At 38.4% G+C, this 12,941-nt stretch overlaps 1 protein-coding gene across 4 annotated transcripts; it reads left to right on the top strand.

Moving 5' to 3' along the window:
• The first annotated feature begins 7,385 nt into the window (after nt 1-7,385).
• On the top strand, nt 7,386-9,572 carry LOC110187803 (alpha-N-acetylgalactosaminidase-like). Of its 4 annotated transcripts, none has more exons than XM_086829049.1 (8): nt 7,386-7,644; nt 7,696-7,818; nt 7,875-8,052; nt 8,104-8,364; nt 8,420-8,581; nt 8,638-8,850; nt 9,157-9,321; nt 9,375-9,572. In XM_086829049.1, exons 1-8 carry the CDS (start codon nt 7,592-7,594, stop codon nt 9,489-9,491), a joined length of 1,272 nt encoding a protein of 423 aa, XP_086685175.1. In that variant the 5' UTR covers nt 7,386-7,591; the 3' UTR covers nt 9,492-9,572. The 4 variants fall into 4 exon arrangements, with proteins under 4 accessions (XP_086685175.1, XP_086685183.1, XP_020812936.1 ...); XM_086829057.1 differs by having other exon boundaries at nt 7,452-7,644; nt 9,392-9,572; XM_086829054.1 differs by having other exon boundaries at nt 7,503-7,644; nt 7,713-7,818.
• Nucleotides 9,573-12,941: the final 3,369 nt, after the last annotated feature.

Here is a 12,941-nt window from a genome sequence, read left to right as displayed (position 1 = left end):
ACTATAGATTACAGCTCGAATCGAATGTCGTTATTGGCCGGATGCATCAGGTCTGCATATACTGTCAGGCTTCTTCGATTGAATCAGACGAAACTTCGGTCCGAGGAATATATCCATTTGCGGGATGCTGTGATGAATGCTGCAACTCTTTTGAAGGATGGCAAAACTGCTCATTCTACTTTTAAACTTCCACTATCCGTCAATCTTGAACAACAATCTACATGTTCCATCCGCAAAAATGGACCTATTGGTAAATTACTACAAGACGCCTCATTGATTATGTGGGACGAATGCACGATGAGCCATAGAGCACATATAGAGGCCGTGAACAGAACCTTACAGGATCTAAGGAACTCCTCTGCAGTCATGGGCGGGATTACTTTTGTATTTGCTGGAAATTTTCGACAGACTCCCCGTTATTAACAGAGGCACGCGAGCAGATAAGGCATGCTTGAAATCGTCTCCCATATGGACTACGATTGAAACATTAAAATTAAGGACAAATATGAGAGCTCATCTTCATGGAATCACTGATAGCGATTTCCCACAGCAACTGCTAAAACTTGGGGAAGGAATTTTTCAAACTCCAAATTTAAGCGGTCATTGTGACATTCTTCTGGATGAGTCTCTAGGCCAAATACTCCATAATTTGGAAAATTTAATAGATTCTGTATACCCTGATATCGAGAATTTGCACGAAAGAGACTTCGATTGGCTGTGTTCTCGGGCTATAGTATCACCTAAGAATGATACTGTCAATGAAATAAATAATCTGATTGTTCAAAAAGTCCCCAGCCAAACAAAAACATACAAATCGATCGACACTGTAACGAATATTGAAGATGCAGTCCATTATCCACAGGAATTTTTAAATTCGTTGAACCCTTCTGGACTGCCACCCCATGAATTGACGTTAAAAATCGGAATCCCAATCATGCTTTTAAGAAATTTAAACCCTCCGAGCATGTGTAATGGGACGAGGCTGCTTATTAAGGAGTTAAAGGACAATTTAATAGTAACAAATATTATCACTGGCCCAGCAAGTGGTCAACTAGCTCATATAACCGAGGATACCGATGATCCCAACTGATCTGCCAATCCCATTTAAACGGCTTCAATTTCCGGTAAAAACATCTTTCGCATTAACAATTAACAAGTACCAAGGCCAAACCTTCGAATTAGTAGGGATCGATCTGCGAAATAAATGTTTTACTCATGGTCAACTGTATGTTGGTCTATCGCGAGTCGGAGCCCCTGAAAATCAATTTATTTTGCTGCCACAAAATAAAACAACATCAAATATTGTTTACAGAGAAGCACTAACTAAATAAATGTAATGAACTCAATAATTGAAAAAAAAAGGATGAATATGTGTCATATTATTATTATTATTATGAATGTGTTAAAATTGACTAATCTAAATGTAAAGTTTAATTCCCGTGCGAAGCAGGGACGGGCCGGCTAGTATAAGTTATATAAAAACACTTAATTGGTCCCAATAATATAGCCAACCAATTTCGATCATATATGTTGTTAAAATTAGTTTGTCTGTCTTCCTACTACATAGTTAGAGTCGTATGTACACAAATTCAATTTGCATATTCTATATCGTCGAACGATTTTTCAAATATTTTATTTAATAAAAAACTTCTGATATAAAAAAACACCTCTTAATAAGGTAAGTCAAAAGCCACAATTGCATCAACTAAAAAATATGTATGATATTAATGATTATTAAACTCTTTTGGTAAAACCAACAACTGCCTTGCACCTCGTGGATTGAGAAGATGATGGAGCTGTCTCACAAATATGGAATATTAGTCATACCAAGTCGTCCAATAGTTGTATGTATTACCTTCTGAACTGTTGTAAGCATATTGAAACATTAAATTTTAACCTGGTGTGTTTAAATAAAAGATACAAGACGCATTCATGTAAGATTTTTTTTATGTGTGCTCTAATAACGTCTTCTAAAGTTTAAATATTTATGTTAATTTTATCCCGATAAGTTCTAGCTAATTCAAGGTCTATAAATAATTCGATACTACAACATCCCAAGATTACATATAGATCTTTATTATGATAAAGATTGTCCTATAAAGTCGCCATATACAACGAGCAATAGAAAAGTCAATCTGAAAGGTTTCGTTCAAAAAGCTCAAAACTTACAGGCTAGTTTTGAAGTAATCAACAGGCAGCTAGACGGACAGACTAGAAGGTAGATTGGCACAGCTTTTGTTAATGGCAAATAATAGAAAATATGCCTATTTTGATATTTTAAAGATTTATTTTCCTATTTTAGTTTATTGGTTTACGTTGTCTTGGGACTTTATTTCATTACGATTTTCAAACCTGGCGTTTTTTATACCCTTTCAGTCAGAAGTTTGCAACGCAGTGAAGGAGGCACCTCCGCCCATATAAAGTATATATATTCTTGATCAGGAAAATTTTTACAAAAAAAAATTATAATATTTTCAGTTTCCAACAAAATTTAATCAAGTTTGAGATATAGTCATTTCATTTTATTCTACAATTTTTTGTAAAATTTTATGAAAATCGGACTATCGGAAAATCGTAGATACCCTTCCCAAATTAAAATCTTTAATACTAACACACTTAGTAAGCATGCAAGCTAACAATCTGACAGCACGCCGGTAGTCAATTTCCTCGTATTCTGTCCTATATTTTCCATCGCGCCTACTAACACCTAACCCAAACAGCACGTGCCTGGTTTCATACGGGCCACTTGAACGTACTGAAGAATATCATATAGCTCCCATAGGAACGATCGACATATTAATACAATTAAAAATTATAACTTTTCAGTTTTCAACAGATTTTCATCAAATTTGAGGTATAGCCATTTTATATTGTCTTAAATTTTGTGTCAAATTTTATGAAAATCTGACGACTATATCATATAGGTGCCATACAAACGATCGTTTGATGTGGAGCAAAAATGCAAATCTGTGACTGTAAAACTGCAAATATAATATGTATAGGTGAATGAAATGAAAGCAGGTATTACTTCATTGTTTCATTGCAAGGGTATTACTTCATTGTTCTATCTGCAAGGGTATATAAACTTCGGCGTGCCGAAGTTAGCTTCCTTTCTTGATTTAACTCTAAATTCATCCACCCCCATTTTTGTTTACCAAACCATCTTACCCCTTGTATTAAATTATAATTATATTATTATATTATATTGTTTATTATTAATATTATTTAACCACCAACTATCTGGAAACCAAAAAGAAAATTTGTTGCTGCCGACGTCAAATTTGTATTTGGGCAATTCTCCAGAAAGGTCCACCGCGGCCAAAAACTTAAAATTGCTTAAAAACGAGTCTTTTTACAATGATTACATAAAGAAATAGTTAGATTCATTAGGATTACAAAAATGTTTTCATTTTCTAAAATTAGTTTCGAATTCGAGTAAACGCAATATTCGTTACTTTTATAAAAAAGGCTTGTTTTGTTTTGGCACCAATCTCTTAAAAAAGAAACATTTTGCTTTGGGGTTTGCTTTCAAAAATCACACAGAACGCAAAAATTCAATAAAAGGACAAAAGGATATATGCGATTACCAATATCGCTTTCTAAAATGTCGCGTGCGACCGGGACAAAAATTGAGTTGAAAATTACTTAATATTTTGAAGTCAAACAAATTACATTATTAAGATAATTCATTGCATAATTCATAAATATTAATTCTAATACAATTTTCACAATTTTTCTAATACAATTTTTATTAAGCGAATGTTACTAATATGTTTTTGGCGTGCGAATGCAGAACAATTTGGAAAATATCGTGAAAACGAACAAGGGCCCAAAATTGATCTTATCACCAATAGCTAACCAAGAGCTATAAGTTTCAAATTTTGTAAAATTAAAATAAAGTCTTGGTACATCTTTTTTTAGTTTGAATGCGTACGAATGTCGCATTCGGCATCAGAGAATTACACATATGCATATTTTACCAAAGCTACTGCCACAGAAGGACTCCCCGTCTTATGCATGCTCTACTAACTTCCTACCTAATGTTACGAGTGTACAATGTACATATATATCTAGGCACTGTGCGTAAACAAACATTACACGAATTGAAAAATTTTAGACCAGTCATGATAATTTAGGTACATACATTTTCGTTTACTCCGACTTTTCTTGCCGACACCACTCGTCACGTACTCAAGTGGAAACACACAACCAGTAACAAATATGTTAAGAGGGCCGAACAAGGCTCAGGGCACAGTGCGTACAGCACTCATGGACGTGCACCGAACCTTTGTTGATTACGTTTCGTAATTAAGAAGATTTTAATATGCCGCATAATGAAACTAATGCGTAATTTTACAACACATCTGAGTAAGCAGGGAGCAACCAGCTTCCGGCACTTCTACGTGTCCGGAAAGGGAAGGACCGCTAGCATAGGCTGGAGGAAGCCTATGCAAACATAACGCAGAATTCCGCTGACTTTTGTCCTGAGCGGTCTATGTGTTTTATGGCATATTGTAAAGAAGCTTGTTAACATATTTGCCACATTAACTGGGAAAACTACACGCGTAGAGCGCACGGCAACGATACGGGGGCTGTGAAATTCGACAAAGACAGAATCAGGTCTAGAACCGAGCGGAGCCGGATCTGGGAGGGAGCCCAAATTTGCATCCTTTCTCTAGGCACTTTTTTCTCTCGGCCCTAGCTGGGTGGTTAGTGGCAAAAGTGAGAATTAATTAGTTGGCGTTGGCCAATAGCCGGGAGTGAGAGCAACAAAAACGCAACCGGAATTCTCGGCCTAAGTAGTTGGGAAACTCGCTACAAAATGGCAATGGAAGCGTTGACAGGGAAAAGTAGGCAGTGTAATGAAGTTAGGTTTAACCAACAACCGAACTTCCCTTATGCTAATTAGCCGAAATGGGGCATATCGTGGAGGCTTTCATCGCTCGGGAAGCTGGCATCTGCGTTGTCGTATCTGGTTCTGCAGACGACTACCGGGAATCATTTAATTTGCATAAATTAAGTATTTATAACCGAGCGCCGCGGAGAATCATTGCATAAATTTTTAAGCGGCATTCGGACGCAGGTACACGAATACAATTTGTTTTCTTTAAAAATAAAAACAAATCCTTTGCCTTTAAGATAACAAATTATACTCTTGTAATTTTACTTTTGTTATGTAGCGGTGTTCTTGTTACCACTCTGATTTTTCAGCGTGGCATTAACCAAACTAGGACTAGGTTTCAATTCTTTCTGTTCACAAAAACACAAAATCACAAATATTAAATAATTATTTAAATGCAGCGTAATTTTAAATAAATAAATACACACGTTTTATATGGATCGATGATCAAGAAATGAGTTCAAAACTTTTGAGCAAAATAACATTACGCCGGCCCAGATGGAAGACTTTATCACCTCACAAGCTGCCGCAAGAACAACTTTTATACCCTTGCCAGGTTTTATCAAAGAGTATACAGAGTATAGTCTTTGGTATTATAATTTCTGTCAGGAGTTTGCGACGCAGTAAATAAGTCACCTCCGACCATATATAATATATATATTCTTGATCAGTATCAACAGCCGAGTCGATCTAGCCATGTCCGTCAATCTGTTTCTACGCAAACTAGTCTTTAAGTTATGAAGCTATCTGAATGAAACATTGCAGTTAGTCTTCTATTTACTCTCACTCGCATATATTTCGGGACGGCCCGGATCAGACGACCTGTCATAGGAGCGATCGGAAAACTCTTCGAATCTTTTTTGTATAGATAATATGTATATGTGAATGAAATGAAAGCAGGCATTACTTTATTGTTTGTTAACATAAATATGTAAAATTTATATTAGGGTATACAAATTTCGTTTATATATTTTTTTGTCGTTTTTAAGTGAACGACCATGTGTTTGATGATAAGGGAGTCTAACACCGTTCACACGTCTTTCGGGAAATTTAATGTGCTTGAAGCAGCCGATGTGAAAGAACAGAAATAACTTGTGAGCAGTTATAAAGAAACAACATTTGCAAAAATGTGGAAGGCCCACGCAACTCTAAAGGACAATGCCTGTAGTGACGAGGGCCACCGTCCCTTATCTCTGTGCAGAGTCATGAATGGCATTCCGCAAACCTTGGCTTAGGTTTATATTTTATTCAGGCGCACTATCCGCGAGAAGGAGGAGTTTCCAGTCCCATTTCCTGGGCCCTTACATAGCTCTCGTCTTGGTTACAGCAGTAGCATCTGTGCGTTGGTCTTCTTTGGCTTTCAGTTTGTTTTAATTTTTTTTGCGGCAGGCGGCAAGCGGCTGCAGTTCTTACCAACTCCCATTCCGTTTACTGTCTTATTTTGGACTCTTGCACTTTCTTCTTTCCGTACCCTGAGCCATAAAACAGAACGGGACCCAAAACAAAAGCCCAGAAATTCAAATCATTGTCCTGCGACTTGTTACAGTTGCTCGTTTACTCCCTCCAACAGTCCCGGTCAGAGTGCGTCCTTCCTCGATTCCGGGAAGAATCATCCTTCGCAGGATGGTGCGGCTTGCCCATCCACATTGCGGTAACCTGTGATAATCGTCTTGTGGGCAGTGGCCACTGTTCCACTTCGAAGTCTCCTCTTGTTTTTGCTGTCAACTCTGCGGTGGTGGCCTGCGGTGGCAGCCTGCGGCGGAGCTCTGCATCATATCCTGTCGGGGGACGACGTCGGGTCGAGCTCTGTTTCCTTTCCAACATTTATCATTTGATTACAATTTGACGGTCAATGGTGAGTTCGAGTCGGGAAGTAAAACAAAAGCACAACGGGTGGAAAATTAAATGTTCTGTCCGGCCCTTGATTTGTGTAAGGCATTCTGGTTTATTTGCTTGGCATTGTGGAAGGTACTCGTGGACAGCAATAAATTCACTTTTCTTTTTAATAAGTGTGTACATTCCAATTGTAGACATTTAAATTTTTGTTATGAGCGAGTGGCTGTTCTCTCGTGCATAATTCATTAGCTGGAAAATTAAATTACGCTCGTTGTAAAAAATCAAGTCGCGGTTCGCCCAAATGGGTGTGGGTTGGCTGTAGTTGAAGTTTTGTAACTAACCTTAAATAATTGAACGGTATACGAATTGCATTGTTTAAGGTAACCACTGGCTATGATAAAGCTGCTACAACCCAGCTTTTTACTACTTTCAAAATAATAAAAATAATAGTAACTTATGTCAATCTATCTGCTTTCTTAAACTTTTTATGCCCGGTACTTAAGGGGTGTATATATATATATGTAGAATTATAATTACTATATAAAAACACTTTATTTCAAATCGGAAACTTTTTACTTACTACCATCACCAGAATCTGAATTATATTTTAAGAATAAATAAATACAGTAACTACCATCCAAACAATTCTATCACTGCTTAATAAATCACGAAATCGAAATTAAATTTTTGACACGAAAGACGCTACAAAAAATTAGGAAGAGATATTTAACGAAGGGTAGCAAAATCGTTGGTGTTGCCGGTCGCAATTTACCCCTCTCTACCCACTTTGGTTAGAACCAAATTAGTTTTGCCATCCCAATAACTGCAGTTTTTCCTGTAGTGCAGCAGCGAAAAATGGGAATTTTCACAGCCACCTATATAAATAATTTTGGTTTTCTGCTTCTGAAGTCTGTCGCAAACTTTACATTGCTAATGTCTCTTTTGCTAGTTGGAATCAGTTTTTTTCGTTTTGCAGATGGACTCGAGAACGGACTGGCACGAACACCGCCGATGGGCTGGATGCCCTTTGAGAGGTTCCGCTGCGTGACGGACTGCGCTCGTTTTCCGAGAGACTGCATCAGGTGGATTACGCTATCAGTTCTTATCTTTTTGATTGTACATTTTTCATTATTTTTAGTGAGACGCTCATCAAACGTACAGCAGATCTGCTGATATCCCACGGATACGCCGCTGCGGGATATCAGTATGTTATAATCGACGACTGTTGGATGGAGACCCATCGCGATGAGACCACGCACGAGCTTTTGCCTAGCTTGGACCGATTCCCCAGCGGTATGAGATTTCTCGGTGAATATGTAAGTAAACTATTAGAAAGCCTTTAGCTAGCTACCTTTAATGCCTTACAGATTCATAGCCTAGGGTTAAAGTTTGGACTCTACCACGACGTAGGTGAGAAGACTTGCATGTTCCGGGGTCCTGGAGCTGCTCGGCATTTCGAGCTAGATGCCCAGACATTCGCCAACTGGGGCGTCGACTACGTGAAGATGGATGGTTGTTATGCAAGCGACGCGGAACTCGACAGTGGCTATCCCGCATTTGGCAAGGCCTTGAACAAAACGGGTCGTCCCATTGTTTACTCCTGCAGCTGGCCATTTTATAAGTCAAAGGTAGGCTTTAAAGGTTTGATTCGATCAGCTACTTAACGAGCCTACCTTTCTTCAGCCTGACTACTCACTAATTTCGCAACATTGTAATCTATGGCGGTTCGCAGTCGACATAGAGGATTCTCTGGCATCGGTAACTAATATAATGTCACGATACTCCAGCATGCAGAATGTTCTGACGGCGCATTCTGGTCCTGGTCGCTGGAACGATCCTGACATGGTAATATTTAAGTTATCTGAACCGCACCTATTGAATCTAACATCCTTTCCTTTAAGCTTGTCCTGGGGAACTTTCGCTTGAGTTATGATGCCAGCCGCCTGCAAATAGCTATTTGGGCTGTACTTGCGGCACCTTTGATTATGACCAACGACTTGGAAACCGTACGACCAGAAATAAGGGATCTGCTTCAGAACCGTGAAATAATAGCGATTGATCAGGACCCGATGGGCTTGCCCGGAAAAGTTGTTATGAAATTTCGAAATATCCAGGTTAGCCTTATTTGCAGAGTGTTATAATGTTGACCACAAGTTTTCAAAGCCGTGAAGAACCTTATATGTATTCTTGATCACAGCCGAGTCAATTTAGCCACGTCTGTCCGTCTGCCTATGCGAACTAGCTTTTCAGTATTTGCGCTGAGAAAAGAAGCATAGAAATAATATCGAAAGGTCGATGTTCTTATATTTGATTCGATATCAGTGCAAAGTGTTAAGAGTATAAGAACTTCGTGAGCTCGAATTTAGCTTTTATTTTTGATTATTATCACTTTGAGCCATCAAACTAATTTAAACCTCCAGGTTTGGGCACGTCCTGTACGACCCGTGAACGACTTTGGGGACAGCTCGCTTGCAGTAGCATTCGTCAACCAGGGGGGCCTTCGTGTCTGCCCCTTGTGTCCTCAAACATTCGATGTACTGTTGTATCGTCTGGGTCTAAACAGCCGCACTGGATATTCTGTGGTGGTAAGTTTGCAAAAATTCCGGGAGCCATAAGCCGATTTTCGTTGTCATTGCAGGACTTGTTCAATAAAAGCCATAGCTTAGGTTTGTTTAAGCCAAATGATAAGTTTATCACGCGAATCAACCCGGAAGGAGTGACGTTCTACAAGTTTACAGTAGGGAGTTCCTACTGATGCATTTAATAAAATTTACTGCACAATTTGCCTTCTAAAGATGATGAGGTCAAGTAATTGTCAGCAATTTTTAGAACACAATTTTTTTTTTATAAACAATGAACTAAACGTTAATTGATGTTCGGATTACTGAATTACTTTTAACATTGTGGCGGTATACAATTTTATTTGCGTAGCATCTGCAGTGACACATACAATGTAAGTAGACCTACCCTATATTACCTCATCTATCTAGAATCCTCGAGGTAGGTATTCATAAAAATAAGTTAGCGGCGCCATGTTGAGCTACTCATTGTTATTTGAAATATGTATACAAACGCACATTATAAATAACCTCGTTGTACCCAGCATAAACATGATTTTGACAAATAAGGTATACTTTCTGTGTGCCCTAACGGACGAGTGAGCACACCGGATCCATTTGGTTATTATTAGGATGAACTCCAGCAGGGGCCATTCAACGCTTACCCCAGCAAGATAAAATAAAATGTTCAATAATCTATAAACAACGACTCTGAGCTGCTGTAAGGCAACCATGGGCCCAGAGCAGTCTCTTAGCCCGCTAAGTAATAATCCCCATTGTGGAAAATATTGTATTTTATTAAACGGTCTTGCTGAAATCAATTTCCCACAACACTTTTCTGGATATCTGTCTTATTTTTTATTTACATATAACTATTTAACAATAACATTTTACATTCGGTAGTCGGAGCTATCACATTTATATATTTACTATATCCATTTTGTCCGTTATTTTTCTCCGGTTTATTAACTTGGCTGTTGGCAGCACTGACTCACATGCATGAGTAACACCCATACAGGACACTCTTGTCAACCTCAATATTTGTGAGGATGTGTTGACCGAATACCGTCAGGGGATGAACCGAGAAGCGAGCTTATTCAATTTGGCAGACCCTTCATCGCGCTATACAAAAGCCATCCACTCCTGACCACTGTTTCGGAAAACATCAAAGAGGTGGGACAAAGTCGAGCCAAACAGCACAGGGCGGAGGTCTTGACGCCCACCTGTACACCGCCGACCGAGGCGCCATTATCCTCTAATATGTATTGATTTCGACAGATAGAGCCAACAGAAAAAATTCTCGATTTAAGAGACTTTAAATAATTATTAAAAGTTAAGAACCACGAGCAAAATCAAATTATGCCAAATATGACTCATGTAATCCGTGTTATACATTTTCCACAACGTGCAGTTTTGGCCAAAACACCGGGAGTATGGAGATAAGCTTACGTGTTTCGCTAGCTCGCTATGTTTGGGGTTGAGGAGGCCACATGGAGATAAATATGGAAATGTCATGTTTACAAGCTCAGGCAATAAATGCAAGTCAAGGGAGCTGTATAAAAGGCAAACGGATGCTTACCACCATCCGCATTGGGTTCGTAAGCATAAACGCCTAAGAGAAACGCATTCATAAAGAGAAAAATGCCCAAAAAAAAAAGATACAATTTCCTGTCCCGGCGTTGGCACCCGGTTGTTTTGCCATTTAAAACACCTCAAAATTAATTAGCATAAACAAAAAATTATTCAGTCTTCGAGGACAAAAAATTATGAATAAATCTATTTTATTTCAATTTTACAGTATGTGCTTTTTTTCTTCAAGACATTTAGTTTTTATAAAAAAAGAATTCTTTGTCATATAATAACATTAAAAAGATTAAGACTATGACTTTAACAATAATTTAAAAAATCCTGTATGAACGTCTTTAAAGTAGATCTTTAATATAAGGAACTCCCAACTTATTAACTAAATATTTTGGTAGGCCAAAATATAAATGTATTGAAATGTTAATATTTTATTATTTTTGTTTTCAATTTTTATTTAAACTAGGGTTTATTTGTAAAATGAGCCCACAAGAACTAAGCTTGCTAACTGGATACTTGCGCATAATTTTTAAATTCTTAATAAAAGAACAATTGTTCTTTCGGGAGGCTCATTGATCATTGTTTATTATTCTGTATTTAATTAAATAATTGAAACATTATTCTCTTAACATACATATGTATACTAGAATATGGGGAAAAGCAAAATGTATCCACTTTGATCTTCGCTGCTACTGAGACGCAATTGTAAATTTAATGCATTTTAATTTAAGTGGCTTATCTGCAGAAAGACTTCTGCATAGACTACTTTCAGCACTAAATTTTATTTTTTATACGAAGAAAGCATTATAAATAGAGAATTCATATTGTTGGCTTCGTTTTTCATTGGGTTTATTTTAGGAATCAATATTTTCGAGATCCAACCTTCAATAGAAAAAATGCCGAGCGTCAATTTATAAACAACTACATATTTGTTACATCAAATCCGCATATCTTTTCTGTATTTTGTTAGTTTGTATATTTAAGTTATATTTTGCCACAATTGTGTTGAAATCGTTGGCATCAATTAAAAAAGGAACATTTGTTAAAACTGCAAATCCAACCACTACTATTCTTATAGTTTTGGAAATCGGTTGTACGTTTGTACGAACTCACCATCATCTTTGTGCCCGAAAAGATGGATAAGAAGGCAGAACTGCAGTTATGTGATCATTTACTCTAGTCAAATCGCAATAAGCCATTCTAAACATTAGCTTAATCGGCCGCTCTTACCTCTTACCAACACAACTTTTGTTATACCGATCCCTCTATGTATAGTCATGGGAGCAGACGTCTGCCTTTAAAAATCACAAATTCAGATATGTATGTACATATGGTATACATTGTATACATTCTTGGCCGGCTTGATAACGACGACAACGCCCCTACTACGCCCAGGCCGACGGTGACGATGATTTGCTGTTGCAGCAATTTATCAAGCATATAATTCAGACTGTGGTCCCAGTGCGGACTATGTTGGGCAGCAGTGAGTGGCAATTAAAGTAAACAACAACAGCACAGGAGCATAAATAATCCCAAAGCCACACATACGCACCCGACACGGGCAGGCGGGACGTACAGCCTGATAGCTCCCGGCTAGTTTTCTGGAAAGTCTGCTGCACGGTTTTGTCCCGCCGGGCTCATGGCTCCGGCACGAATGCTCTCACTTCGCTGCATCCTCCCAGCAAACGTGTCACTGCCCAGCAGCCCAACGAATCGAAAAGAAAGAAGCCCATTGTCAGCATTCCTGTCCAAGGACTGGGCAACACCGAGGCGGGCTGGCAGGGATACTGGAATATAATGAAACTGAGCTTGGTGCGTATGACCAATTTTATGTAATACCAGTGTACGCTAACTGACGTCCAGACCGAGCAGAGAGGAAGGCAGGGAGAGCGTACTGCCCAGGACCGCCCTGCAGTGAAAACTGTGTCGGAAATTTGGGCCAATGCCTTTGTGAACTTCGTTAGCAAGCGAAAAAAGAAACTGAATGATTAAGAGGCCGGACAATACTAGGGCATAGGGGCGAGTTTTAAATTGAAACCGAAAGGAAGCTACTTTCCGGTTCCCGC

The sequence above is a fragment of the Drosophila serrata genome, unplaced genomic scaffold (genome assembly GCF_035046125.1).
Source record: "Drosophila serrata isolate PLE 108 unplaced genomic scaffold, ASM3504612v1 contig_20, whole genome shotgun sequence".
NCBI lineage: Eukaryota > Metazoa > Arthropoda > Insecta > Diptera > Drosophilidae > Drosophila > Drosophila serrata.
The sequence above is the reverse complement of the archived record's forward strand: the minus strand, read 5'-3'. Positions and strand labels throughout refer to the sequence as shown.

Excerpts from the sequence above, each read along its gene's own strand:
- LOC110187803 (XM_020957277.2), top strand. The coding sequence starts at position 7,592 with ATGGGAATTTTCACAGCCACCTATATAAATAATTTTGGTTTTCTGCTT. Across the intron at positions 7,819-7,874 it reads TTTCCGAGAGACTGCATCAG|TGAGACGCTCATCAAACGTA; the intron begins GTGGATTACGCT and ends CATTATTTTTAG. Across the intron at positions 8,053-8,103 it reads TGAGATTTCTCGGTGAATAT|ATTCATAGCCTAGGGTTAAA; the intron begins GTAAGTAAACTA and ends AATGCCTTACAG.